Source organism: Citrus clementina, unplaced genomic scaffold (assembly GCF_000493195.1).
Source record: "Citrus clementina cultivar Clemenules unplaced genomic scaffold, Citrus_clementina_v1.0 scaffold_6, whole genome shotgun sequence".
Classification (NCBI taxonomy): domain Eukaryota; kingdom Viridiplantae; phylum Streptophyta; class Magnoliopsida; order Sapindales; family Rutaceae; genus Citrus; species Citrus x clementina.
In genome coordinates, this window is record NW_006262139.1 from 25,396,277 (window position 1) to 25,410,414 (window position 14,138).

A 14,138-nucleotide genomic window follows, 5' to 3' on the forward strand; every position below is an offset into this window, starting at 1 on the left:
AATTAAATTAAATCAAATCAAAGGGCCTAACGATGATTCCATGCATGGTTCATATATATCTTCCGAAAAAAAAGCAGCAAATAAATATAAATAAATAAAGCACAGCCAAAGACAATACAATGGCAATATGGAAGTACCTACAAAAAGAAATGGCAAAATCCAAACTCAACATTACTTAAACCCATAGTCCCCTACTCAACTCGCTCATCAAACTCTCTAGCTCCTCTCTCTTAGTTAAGTCTTAATTTCTCTCGAATGAGAACCAAAAAAACTCTCAAAACCACCTTAAGAAGAACAAGAACAAAACTACTAAGAAGAAGAAGAAGAAGAAGAAGAGCAGCTCATGCAATAAGTTCGTACTGCAGAAGCCGAAGCAGAGGCAGAAGCAGCTTCGTCAGTAACAATGGTAAGGTTTCGGCAAAGCTGGAGGCTCTCAAAAACCTAATTCCTAGCGGCCAAGTTAACAACGGTGATGACGATAACAAGACAGTGAAAGCTGATCAGTTGTTTCAAGAAACAGCTGACTATATCATTCTTTTGAGGACCAGAGTGCTCATTTTGCAGAGTTTGATTCAGTTTTATGGATCTGCAACTAGCATGGAGGACCAAAATGATAATGTTGATGTATTATTATTATAGCAACCTCTGTTGTTTATTTACCTATTATCAATGAAAATTTTTATGAGATATATATGTTTCTTTTTTCTTCTTAATTTCTTTCTGTTATACATTATTATTATTATTATTATTTTTAATGCACGGCTAAGGATTTGCCATTATAACCTTGTTTGGTGGGACACAAAGACAAAGAGCAGGAAGATGGTAGGGAGATTTAACATTAATTATCTTAATGTCTTCGGCTTTTCTCTTTTTAAATGTATGTTTTCAGTTTTTGTCCTTTTTCGGTGACTTCATTTCTTGTTCTTGGTGGAAATGTGAAGAATCCCAGTATCTGCATTGGGATTTGAATCTGTTTTATAATTTATTTATTTTGGCTTGAGTTAAAATTTATTTTTGAGTGAATTAATTGTCATTTCGCATAAGTTTTTAAGTTTATTCTGTTTCAAAACAATCACTATATATGATTATGAAGACGCAAAGTTTAATATAGAAAAATAGATCTAAACTTTTGTGCCAAAGACATCAAGCGATCATGAATAGCAAAATTATAAGATTAATCAATTTTCCTTCGAGGACGACCTTCAGCTTTAGCCGAAGAGAATTACTCCTGGTCCTGGGGATAGGGTCATGTTGAAATCACGAGTTTATCTGTCTAACCCAATTATAACTTTATAAATTAATTGTAATGGTCGCAAATTTGTTTTAATACACTTCTCAAATTAGTTATTATATCTTTTTAAATGTTACGTTAGAAGGTACAAACTAGGCTACAAACATAAAAAAAAAAAAAAAAAGTAATTTGAAAATTTTAACTAAAAATTAATGGCAGATAGCCAAAAAAAAAAAAAAACACTTGTGACCACTTATGAATATGATGATGAGCGACACAATCTCATGAACCTTCTCTCTTTTGCGTTTCCTACTCGTAAAATCATTATATATGTATATTTTTTCTCCTATTTATGACTCAAAATTTATCTGGCTTGTGATGAAGTGGGTGACAGCCCTTTCACAGCCAACATCCCATGTCATACGCGTACATGATATAATGGGACTGTATCAAAGTATGGGAGAGTGAGAGTCACTCTATTTCTTGCGACATTCGCATTCATTTGTTTGTTTGCAAATTGCAATTACACAGCAAACCAAAAACTAAAAACAAAAAGGTAATTTTTACGTACCTCCCCTGGAGTTTGAAGTATTTACCTTACATGGTGAGTTTGTTTATATTCTCACACATACCTCCCCTCCTGTTAAGTATAAATACACGTATAATGTTAATATAACGAGGGTGAATATGTAAAAGATTACTTGAAATTTAAAAAATAAAAATAAAACTTAAACAAAAATTGCACTGAAAACCATGTTATTACCTGCTTTAACTTATTAACCATCACGTAATAAAATGTTCTCCTTGGACCTTCATCAAACAAAAATCGAAGCTAAATTTTTTATTTTCACTTCTTTACACCACAATCATTTCGACTTAGCCATGAATGAGATAGGCTTGAGTTGGCGGCAGAAGAGCAGTGACGGCGGCCTTGTTATACATATGATTGGTATTGGAACTCGAAAGAGGTCGATGTGAATTCAAAGTCTTGGGAGCGTTATTTAGCTTTGATTTTCTTCATTTTGGTATTGGATTTGGTGGTAACGACACAGTGACTATTTACTCATCTTGCCACGAGTATCATGTGACAAAAGCCAAAATTTTAGAATCTTTTGCCTCCCTTTCTTTCACATTTTTGAAATGTTTTTCTTCTCATTTTTTATTATTTGTTGACCCATTTTATTTACTTCGTAGGTAGCTATGTAAGGTGAATGAATGTCTAGACAAATTAATTAGTATCCAAAATTGTAGCCGCATGCATATTAAAACGGTAAGAAATTTTTTATTTATTTTTCTTTCTTTTTTTAATATATCAAAAATGGTGTTGTTTACTTTTTTGAAAGAAAAAAAAAAACAAATCTTGTTGACATATTACTGAATAATATTTGAGATACTGTTTAATGGGAGAGATTCTAGAATCCCTCCCTTGTACTACACTCACATAATATATGTGTGACAAGTGTGTATTTACATAAGAATATATATGTACGTACGTATGTATGTATGGAAAAACAAAAAAACTGCAATAATGGTAGCTTCGCTGAGCTATCTTAACCAATAGTCTCTGCTTTGATCCACTCGATGAAATTCTTGATTGAGAGTCTTGTTAGATTGGCCATCTTCTCTGACACAGTTCAAGACCTTTTCCTTGAGTTCCAAGGCACATGCTTTAAAATTTTCATCACCGAGCATTTGATCCACCTTGTTGTTAATTTCTTCCCTTGAGATGATCCCATTTTGGTTTTGTCAAACCTCTGCCCCACCTTCCTAATAGCACAAATGTAGCTCTCATTCAGGAATTGCTCAGCAAAGTATGGCCAGCATAGGAAAGCCAATCCATTGCTCACGCCTTCCGTTGTGGGATTCCAGCCACAATGGCGTAAGAAACATGCAATGGAAGGGTGACTAAGAAACTTCTGCTGCGGCGTGCACCCCACCATCTGCCCACGAGTGCCAACTCCGTCTTGAAATCCTTTCTGGTATGCATTATCGTTTGAATTATCGGTCATATCTGGCCTCACAGCCCATAAATTAAAACGGTCTGTTTGTGAGTTGAAGACCTAATGCTAACTCCTGGAATAGGATTCTGTCGAAAACTGTGAAGCTGCCAAAAGCAATATAAATGACTGAATTCGGTTGCTGTTGGCCAAACCATTTCAAACAAGTGTTGAGTCTTCTGGCCAGAAGAATCCCGCTGAATTTCCCAGTCTATTGCTTGCCAAAAGTTGTCCTAGTGGAAGAAGTTCTGGAATCAAGGCCAATGCTCCAGGTTCAAGGTCATACTTTGATTTACAGAGCATCCACTCTCCCTTTTTCACATCGTCATTGTTTTTAAACATATAATTAAAGACTATTTTTCATGTGATAAAGACCCAACACATGTCCACACCAGGTTTGTGCTGTGGATCGTGGCCATGGTGGGAGCCAACTGAATCATATGCTTTTTGATTGCTGTTCCTGAAATGAATAAGGAAAATGAATTTCATCAGCTGATTAAGTAACTAAGGCTAAGGGACTTACCATCATTGTCAATGATGCCATCATCAAGAAGCTTTGGAATGCTGAATGACAAGGCCAGTAGTCCAGCTGCTGCAGGCCAAATATGCAGCTCGCTGAATTTTCATCTCTTCTGCTGCTACCATAGCCCAACCCATAGCCCCATCAGCAATGACACAACTAATCTTCTCATCTTCTTGTCTGTTGATCTCTTCTATGAGCTCTTCCAGCTTCCCAGGCATGACTTTATAAATTGCATTAGCTAATTTACCCAATCATTTCTGTCTTCTTCATGTTCCATTCTATCCGGGATTGACACCAGCTTGATTTGGTCCCCAATTGAATTTTTTTGGCCTGAAGCATCGATAACCCTCTTGTGATTATACTCTGTGTTGACAAATGTGATTCTGAAGCTATGCTTTATTAAGCATTGCGGAAGCTCCAGTAATGGAAGTACATGGCCTTGTGCTGGAGCATGTGGTCTTTGCATTTCTGTTTATGGTTTTTATTCGTTAGAGATTCAGCAAATTGAAACTAGTTGCAGTTTCTGAGTTCAATTCGATCCTACTTAAGCAGTGAAAAAAACTTAGTTCTATATTGTTTGGCAAGCAAGAAAGTAAAGGAAAATGAAAGAGAACTCTAAAGAACCTTTTTTATTATACTCAGATGTCTCAACTTAATGAATACTGATTGACATTTATACTAAGCTACAATCTTCACTACACACACGAGTTTGTTACATCACATAACCATTTGCTGCATAACTAACTTTACACATCAGCTCAACCAGCTAACTAACTTTGACAGGTCAGCTCAGTGAGTTGATCTGCTACAACCAGCTACACAGCAACAGCATGCTCTGCTCCAGCTATACAGCAACATCATGCTCTGCTCCAGCTTTGACAGGTCAGCTCAATGAGTTGATCTGCTACAACCAGCTACACAGCAACAGCATGCTCTGCTCCAGCTATACAGCAACATCATGCTCTGCTCCAGCTTTATTCAATTCACTAACATCCCCCCTCAAGCTGAAATGTTTAGGATGAACATTCAGCTTGCTTCTGAAGTAATTGAATTGTTTGAAAGTAAGAGCCTTAGTTAACACATCTGCTGTTTAATCTGGACTAGGCACATAGCATACTGCAACCTCTTTAGCAGTGACCTTATCTCGGATAAAATGTATATCCAATTCAACATGCTTAGTCTTAGCATGATAAACTGGATTATAAGCTAAAGCAATTGCTCATTGATTATCACACCACATCATAGGAGTGGAGCTTAATGTGATACTAAGTTCACCAAGTAAGGATTTAATTCAGGTAACCTCTGAAGCAGCATGAGCAAGAGATCTATACTCAGCTTCTGTGCTGGATCTGGAAACAACAACTTGTTTCTTTGACGACCAGGAAACAAGATTAGGACCTAAATAAACAGCAAAGCCAACCATTGACTTCCTATCATCATGATCACAAGCCCAATCAGAATCTGAAAAACAATGTAATTGCAGAGCTCCTTGATTGTAGAAATGCAGCCCCAGATGGATAGTGCCTTTTAAGTACCTCAATAACCTTTTACATGCTTCCCAATGTTGAGTTCTAGGACTGGAAAGGAACTGACTTAACTTGTTTACAGAGAAGACAATGTCAGGTCTGGTAAGAGTAACATATTGAAGAGCTCCTATAACACTTCGATATTGAGAAACATTTTCAAGTGGCTCTCCTGAGTCTTTGGTGAGATAAAAATCTGTAAACATTGGAGTTGGCACAGGACTGCAGTCTGTCATGCCATGTTTATCCAGAATATCAGCAATGTACTTTGCTTGTGTCAAGGAAACCCCTTGTGAAGATTTGCTGACTTCAATCCCTAGAAAATAGTGAAGTTCCCCCAGGTCTTTTAAAGCAAAAGCTTGATGCATATGCTGGATAACTTGTTGAATTATGGATGGACTGGAACCAGTGATGATAATATCATCAACATAGACCAAAACAACAGTTAGATGACTACTGTTCCAGGCATAAAAGAGAGAGTTATCAGACCTGGAATGCTGAAAATGCCACTTGGAGATCATTGCATCCTTAAACCTATCAAACTAGGCTCTAGGAGCCTGTTTTAAGCCATACAAAGCCTTATTTAGCTTGCAGATATGATTAGGTTTAGTTGAATCAACAAAACCTTGAGGTTGAGCCATGTACACATCTTCAATTAAAATGCCATTTAGAAAGGCATTGTTAACATCCACCTGCCTTACAACCCAGTGACTCAATACTGCTAAGCTAAGAATAACTCTAACAGTGGAGGACTTAACCACTGGACTGAAGGTTTCTGTGTAGTCAATCCCATGTGTCTGATGAAACCCTTTAGCCACAAGCCTGGCTTTATACCTTGAAACTGAACCATCTGAGTTATACTTTACTCGAAATACCCACTTGTTGCCAACTATCTTCACTGGAGTAGCAGGTAAGACTAAATCCCAGGTGTGATTGGTTTTAAGAGCTAGATACTCTTCTTGCATAGCTTTATACCACATAGGATCAGAAAGTGCTTTGGAAACAGAGGTTGGTTCTGACTTTTGAGCTAGTAAAGCTGACAAGTAGATCTTGGGCTTGAAGATACCTGCTTTTGACCTGGTTATCATTGGATGACCAGATGATGCAGGTTGTGACAAGGTATGTGGAGGTGAATGATGGGATGGTGAAGAAGGAGAAGAAGAAGTGGAATTGAAATTATCAGAAAAGTAAACTGGAGTAGAATTTGGGAAGGAAATAGAAGCATGTGACTGAGAATCATTAAGAATATATTCTGATGATGCTGCTAAAGGTGCTTGTAACTGAGTAACAAAAGGAGTAGAAGAATTAAAAGAAGACTCAGAATGAGTTGATGACTGACAGTTTGAAGAAACTGAAGAAAAATCTGTTCCTAACTCATAAGGAAAAGAACTTTCATAAAAGGTTACATGATTTGAAATATAGACCCTCCCAGAAGAGTGAAGACACTGATATCCCTTGTGTTGTGAACTGTAGCCAATGAATATACATCTAGCTGTTCTGAAATCAAACTTATGTCTATTGTATGGTCTGAGTGTTGGATAACAAGCACAGCCGAAAATTTTAAGTGTTGAATAATCTGGTTGGGAATGAAACAACTTTTGAAAAGGAGAAATGCTGTTTAGAACTGGAGTTGGAAGTCTGTTTATCAAGTAGACAGCTGTATGGAATGCATTCCACCAAAATTTGAGTGGTAAATGTGCTTGAGCTAATAAAGTCAGTCCTACATCAACTATGTGTCTATGTTTCCTCTCAATTTTTCCATTTTGATGATGAATGTGGGGGCAAGGATGTCGAAAATGGATGCCAGAAGTAGTGAGTAATGATGAAAATGTTCTGAACTCCCCTCCCCAGTCAGTTTGGACAATTTTGATGGAAAGTTGAAGATGCTTCTCAATGAATATTTTGAAATTGGTAAAAACTTCAAGAGCATCAGATTTTGCTGATAAGGGAAAAATCCAGGTAAACCTACTGTAATCATCTAGGATTGACAAGTAGTAATTATATCCTTGGGTAGAACAAACATGAGAAGGGCCCCAAAGATCTGCATATATCAGTTGTAAAGGTGTTGAAGTTTTTGTTTCTACTGAATCAAAATGCAGCATGTGATTTTTACCATATTGGCATGCTGAACAAAATTTCAAACTGTCAACTTTATTAAAAGCAGTAGAGTTGTTACAAGCTTTGAGAATGGTTTTGAGAGTATAAGATGCTGGGTGTCCTAATCTTCTATGAAGAAGATTTACATCAATAGAACCCTTTGCAACAACTGACAGACATGACTTTTTATTCAACTCATAAGAGCTAACAGTAGAGAGCTGAGCAGAATTAAAAACAGGAGAACAAGCAAAAAGAGACTGAATTTTGTTTTGACCAACTGAACTGAGAAAGACTGAATGAACAGCAGCATGAGAAGAGACTCTATACAAGCCACCTTTAGCAACACCTTCAAGTAAAATTTTCCATGTGTTCCTGGCCTTTATAAAACACAAATCACCAAGAAATTCAACAGTAACTGGATTGTCAGCCAACAATTTTGAGATGCTAAGCAAATTCTTAGTAATAAAAGGGACATGAAGAACATGGTTAAGAAATAAGGATTGAGAAGCTGAAGTATTTAGCACAACTGACCCTACATGTGTAATAGCTAATGCATTTCCATCTCCAACAAATAACCTTTCAGTACCAGTGTAAACTTTTGAATCCAGAAGCTTACCTAGATCATTGGTAATATGATTTGTTGCTCCACTATCAATATACCAGGAAGGATCTTCAATGTGTTCAGGTGGAAGTGAAGAAGACATAGCAGAGGAGGAGGAAGCACTTGACTGTTCCAGATTATTATGTCCTAGACCAGAAACAAAATTAGATGATCTAGGGTTGAATGAGAAATAAGCAGATGGGTTGCTCTCTGGATATACTATATTTCCTTGATAGCCAAAACCCCTGGGGGCATTACCAAAACCAACATTTTGTCCAAAACCAGCATTTGAACCAAAACCTCCAAAACCTCTTCCACTATTACCATTAAAGGCTCTTCCTCGACCATATTGCCCTTGATTAAAACCTCTGCCACCATTCATATTACCTCTACCATGGTTCCTCTGTGGAACAAAAGATGAGTTGTACCTATTTCTGCATTTATAGGCTGCATGACCAGGTATGAAGCAAATTTGGCAAACAACTTCAGAGAAATTACTATTATTATTAAACTGACCATATCCATATCCAGAATTATTACCACCTCCAGAGTTATTTCCATACTGTTTCTGAAAATTTCCATTATTCTTTCCAACATATGAGTTCTTCTTAACAATATTTGCTGTCATGTTATGCATCACATCACCAGCAATTTTTCCTTTCTTTTGCTCAACTCTATTTTCATGATTCAACAGCAAAGAATATAGTTCATCTAATGTTATCTTTTCACCTCGAGCTAACACAGCAGTGACTAAAGATTCATAATCTGATGAATCAAGACCAGTTAATACATGCATCACAAGATCATTTAACTCAACAGGTTTTCCAGCTAGAGCTAAAGTATCAGCTATACGTTTTACTTTTACAAAGTAATCAGACATATGCATTGCACCTTTCTTAATAGTTTGAATCTGCATTCTAAGTGTTTGAATTCTAGCTTGTGATTGAGAGATAAACATACTAGCAAGAGTCTCCCAAAGCTGTTTTGAGGTTGTTGAGTCAATCACAGTAGCAAGCAGATTTTGTTGTATCGATGACATCATCCAACTCAGCAGAAGTTGATCAGCCTTCATCCAAGCTACGAACTCTGGATTAACAGATCTGGATCCAGATTCAGTAACAGATCTGGATCCAGATTCAGTTAAGATTTCAGCTCCATTGTTGTTGCCAGAAAAAAGAAACTGCTCAGGACATTCTCGATCACCATTGACGAAACCTTCCAAACCATTTCCTTTGATCGAAGCTAGAATTTGTGTGCGCCACAAAATATAGTTGTTTTGATCTAGCTTTACAGGCGTACCAAAACTAAAAGAGTTGTTGTTTTGAACTGTATTTGTCATTTATGGCTCTGATACCATGAAAGAAACTTAGTTCTATATTGTTTGGCAAGCAAGAAAGTAAAGGAAAATGAAAGAGAACTCTAAAGAACCTTTTTTATTATACTCAGATGTCTCAACTTAATGAATACTGATTGACATTTATACTAAGCTACAATCTTCACAACACACACGAGTTTGTTACATCACATAACCATTTGCTGCATAACTAACTTTACACATCAGCTCAACCAGCTAACTAACTTTGACAGGTCAGCTCAGTGAGTTGATCTGCTACAACCAGCTACATAGCAACAGCATGCTATGCTCCAGCTTTATCCGCTTTGCTCTGCTCTGCTCCAGCTTTGACAGGTTAGCTCAGTGAGTTGATCTGCTACAACCAGCTACACAGCAACAGCATGCTCTGCTCCAGCTATACAGCAACATCATGCTCTGCTCCAGCTTTATCCAATTCACTAACAGGCAGGAGTCACGGGAGGAATGGACTGAGGAGCCAATGCTTGACTTGGTGCCTTCTTGTGCATTGATGCTTATTTTAAACTCAAAGTGGGGATTCTTTCAGCTCAGTTCATTTCTTGTTGTTCTTTTGTTATGGACTTAAATTAATGGTTTCAGCTTACTCTTTCGTCTTTATAATGCTTAGTGGGATTGCTTGGGTTTATCACTCTCTCTGTTGCTTTTCATGTTTGCTTTATACCTCATTTCATTCTCACGCAAGATTTTTCATTTGCGTCATGGAAAAATCTGCAATTGGTGTGAAGTTAAGCAAAAGTGATGCATCCTATGCAGAAGACTAGATGCCGGCCCTGAAATCAATTAAAGCCAAATTTTGGCTTATTGGTTTATCTCTTTCTGGCCTTGATGTTTCCAAGTAGGCACCTAGTAACCAGGTCTTGGAGCACAAGACGTTTAGAATGATGTTTCCTTGACAATTTCTAAGAGTTTGTTGTCAGCACCCTTTTCTATTCAAGAGCATAAATGCACCTTTGAACATACGGGCGTTAGTTGATTGAATTTCCATCTAAAGCACCTCAGTGTGTGACAATGAACAGATTTTATCCCTCTGCAATTGGGAGCTGGGTTGCGATTTTCAGCATGCCTCTTTCCTTTTCTGTATTAATACTCAATAATGGAGGTTTTACTGGTATATCTTTCAAACTGCCGCGGCTTGTATAGAGATATTAAACATAATACATATACATATGCTAACACTTGGCATTCCTTGGTAAATCAAACAGTTTTTGCTAGGAACGATACTTGTTTGATACCTTGTTCTGAAAAGAGAATTAAATGCTATATATCTTTTATTTTTATTTTTCTGGTAATAACATAATATATCTAGAGAGAATCTCACCCAAATATCTGAACGCAAGTGCAATTGCTAGGATGTGATTTTTCTCAACATTAATTGTTCAAATTCTAGGCAACTTGTACCGAGGCCTCAGCTTTGATCCATTGAACGAAATTCTTGGAAGTCTTGTTAGACTGACCACCTTCTCTAACACTATTCAATGCAGTTTCTTTCAGGTCCAAAGCCCTTGCTTTAAAATTTTCATCCTCAAGCACTTGATCCACCTTTTTCATAATTTCTTCCCTTGTGATGATCCCATTTTTGTTTTTGTTAAACCTCAATCCCACCTTCCAAATATCGCAAATGTAGCTCTCATTCAGGAATTGGTCGGCAAAGTACGGCCAGCACAGGAAAGGCACCCCATTGCTCACACCTTCCATTGTGGAATTCCAGCCACAATGGCTCAAGAAACAAGCAATTGAAGGGTGAGTGAGAACCTTTTGCTGCGGCGCCCACCCCACCATCTGCCCACGAGTGGCTACTCGGTCTTGAAAACCTTCTGGGTATGCATCAATTGCATCATTCGTAATATCTGGCCGCACAACCCATAAAAATGGCCTGTTGGTGAGTTCAAGGCCTGATGCCAACTCCTGGAACTGTTCTTTGTCGAAAACTGTGAAGCTGCCAAATGCAACATAAATCACTGAATTCTGTTGCTGTTGGTCAAGCCATTTCAAACAAGTTGAGTCTTCTGGCCAAAAGTATCCTGCTGAATTTCCTAGCCGGTTGCTGGACAAAAGTGGTCCTATGGGCAAAAATTCTGGAATCAGATCCAATGCTCCGGGCTCAAGGTCATAAGTTGAGTTGCAAATCAGGCGCTCTGCTTTCTTTATAGTTTCATTATTATCAATTGTAAAATCAAAGACGATTTTCTGTGTATTAAAGTCCCCAATGCATGCCCACACTAACTTTGAACTATGGATTGCAGCCATGGTTGGAGCCAATTGAATCATTTGTTGTTTTACTGGAGTTCCTACAAGAAGAGATTAAAAAATATATATATATATATAACAATTTAAAACAAAAATATGAATGATTTACATTTTTAGGCTCCTGCTGGCTGCTTGTATGGTCTCCCTGCCTAGTGCCTAGGGAGAACGTACATAAGCTAATATTATATTTTTCACAGAGACTTACCATTATCATCTACGATTCCATCATCGAGAAACCTTTGGACACTGAAAGATAAAGCCAGTAGTCCTGCTGCTGCAGGCCAAAAGGCAGCCCTCCTAAGTTTCATCTTCTCTGCTACTTCCATTACCCACCCCATACTCCCATCAGCAACCACACAAGTGATCTTCTCATTTTCTAGTCTGTTGATATTTTCTATGAGCTCTTCCAGCTTCTCAGGCATGACTCGAACCATTGTTTTGGTTAACATACCAAGATCGTTCCTATCGCCTTCGGGTTCCATTCCATCAGGTATAGATACCAGCTTGATCTGATCTCCAATGTAATTGTTTTGGCCTAATGCATTCACGACCCGCTTGTGATTATAGTCAGTGTTGAGAAATGTGACTTTGACGCCATGCTTAACTAAGCATTGTGAAATTTCCAGCAATGGAATTACGTGGCCTTGTGCTGGATAAGGGAAAGCTAAAACATGTGGTCGTCTGAGCATTTCTGTTTATGGTTTTTATTCCTACTATTATTCAGCTGTCAAGCCCAGCTAATTGCAGTTTCTGAGTTCTATTTCCTGTTACTTTATTATATAGGAGGTGAGGGAGGAATATAATATACTGATGAGGATCGGACCCAATGCTAGCTAGACTTTGTTGTTTTCTTGTTAATGGATGCTTATTTGAAACTCAAGTGGGGAATCAAATAAGCTGAGTTCTTTTGTTTATGGTTTAATTTACAGTTTTGCCGTTTACGATGCTATAAAGAAAATGCTGCTTCACTTTCATCGCTTGCTATTGTTTTTCATGTTTGTTCTAAGTCCAATGTCATTCTCATGCAAGAACAAGATCGAGCGTCTAGAAATTCAGCTTGTAGCCGTTAAATGTTGATTTTTCTTCTTAGTTAGGCAATGTGAAAATCTGCCTTGATAAGATCAGATTTAAACCTGCTAAACAATCTGGTGAAATTAATGGTTTCTAGTGAAATAAATTTCGTAAATCGTTAAATAAAAGTAAGTTTTGGTCTATTTGGTTAACAAATATGACTAACAAACTAACAATGGCGAGATTTCTAAACATGCCGTCTAACTTTATCATATATGTAATCTTTAACCAAGAAAAAATAAAACCTGCAGAGTGAATTATTCATGCTCATGCATGCAAGAATTTGATCAATCAAAGCTAATATTAAGGTGAAGGGGTTCAGCGTGAGAATTGTCAAGTTAATCGCATGAACAATTCGCTTGTAAGGAAAAAGCCGCTGAGAGTGAGTAGTGCCGGAGAATTCAACTAAGCATTGGGTATATTATGCCGCCATCGATCGCCTATACACGCCGTAATTACCCATTCTCTGACACTACTCAGAGCTTTTTCCTTGATAAGATTAGATTTAACCCTGCTGATGAATCCTATGCAGAAACTTCATATGCATCCCTCGAAATGAACTAATTTCTTGTTCTCTTCCAACTTAATTACGGACAATCAGACAGAGACAGATGTTTCTTGTTTTGTTGTTGCCGTGTCCTTCAAACTGCTCTTCTTTGCATATAAGATCTGCTGGCATAGGTTCTGCTGGTTACTAAAATAATTTTGGGGAATGTCAGGGCCGGCAGCTGATGACAAACTTTATTTAATTAACTGGAAATCTATCTGCCACTCTCATACCTTTCGTTTACCGCAGGCATATTTGGTGCCAACTGGATCATCTGCTTCCTAATTGGAGTTCCTGAAGTTGAATACACAACAAGGAAATTAAAGTTACCGCATGAGTGTAACCGGCGTGTTCTACTTTTTACCTCTTACCACATATATATAATCATTCTTAGGGGCCCTCATTTTTCCGCAAATACTTCGAAAATCAAAATTGCATATTTATATACTCAAAAAGATGCTTGTATGGATAAAAATTTGCTACTCAAAATACACCTGTATACACGCCTGCTTAGGGATGCAAATCCTGACTTGATTAGTTTGACTCGTGTGCACCCGTGTCTTGCATCCACGAACATCGGCCAAATTGTTTCAGGCTTGCCTTAGCCACATTCTTTACAATTTCTATTAATTTATTGGCTCTTAAACTACTTGAATTATGATTTTATCAATTTAAGCTTAGAATTAATTATGATGGTTAGAAGCTTTTAATTTAAGGCAGCCATTACAGCTCCTCAATCGAGTTTTTTAGAACCAAAATATCTCTCTCAATGCCTATAAATTAGATGCTTCTTTCATTTCAAACGGACAACATTCATTATACAAAACTAAGTGCATAGAGATTTCTGTCCTCTTTTAACTTTTTATTCGTGTCAAAGAATTCAAAGTTTCAAACTCGTTGGAAATTCGCCGAGAAATTATTCAGAGGTG

At 37.4% G+C, this 14,138-nt stretch overlaps 2 protein-coding genes and 1 pseudogene across 2 annotated transcripts; all 3 read right to left on the reverse strand.

The window, feature by feature from the left end:
- Window positions 1-2,781: 2,781 nt before the first annotated feature.
- Window positions 2,782-4,217, reverse strand: LOC18039313 (annotated as a pseudogene).
- An 825-nt stretch (window positions 4,218-5,042) lies between these two features.
- On the reverse strand, window positions 5,043-5,795 carry LOC112097423 (uncharacterized mitochondrial protein AtMg00810-like). The gene has a single exon (XM_024182664.1). The coding sequence runs from the start codon at window positions 5,793-5,795 to the stop codon at window positions 5,043-5,045; it is 753 nt and encodes a 250-aa protein (XP_024038432.1).
- Window positions 5,796-10,727: 4,932 nt separating this feature from the next.
- On the reverse strand, window positions 10,728-12,322 carry LOC18039314 (UDP-glycosyltransferase 83A1). The gene is made up of 2 exons (XM_006431220.2): window positions 11,797-12,322; window positions 10,728-11,632 (listed from the first exon to the last, which is right to left on the reverse strand). The coding sequence occupies exons 1-2, from the start codon at window positions 12,278-12,280 to the stop codon at window positions 10,728-10,730; spliced, it is 1,389 nt and encodes a 462-aa protein (XP_006431283.1). The 5' UTR covers window positions 12,281-12,322.
- Window positions 12,323-14,138: the final 1,816 nt, after the last annotated feature.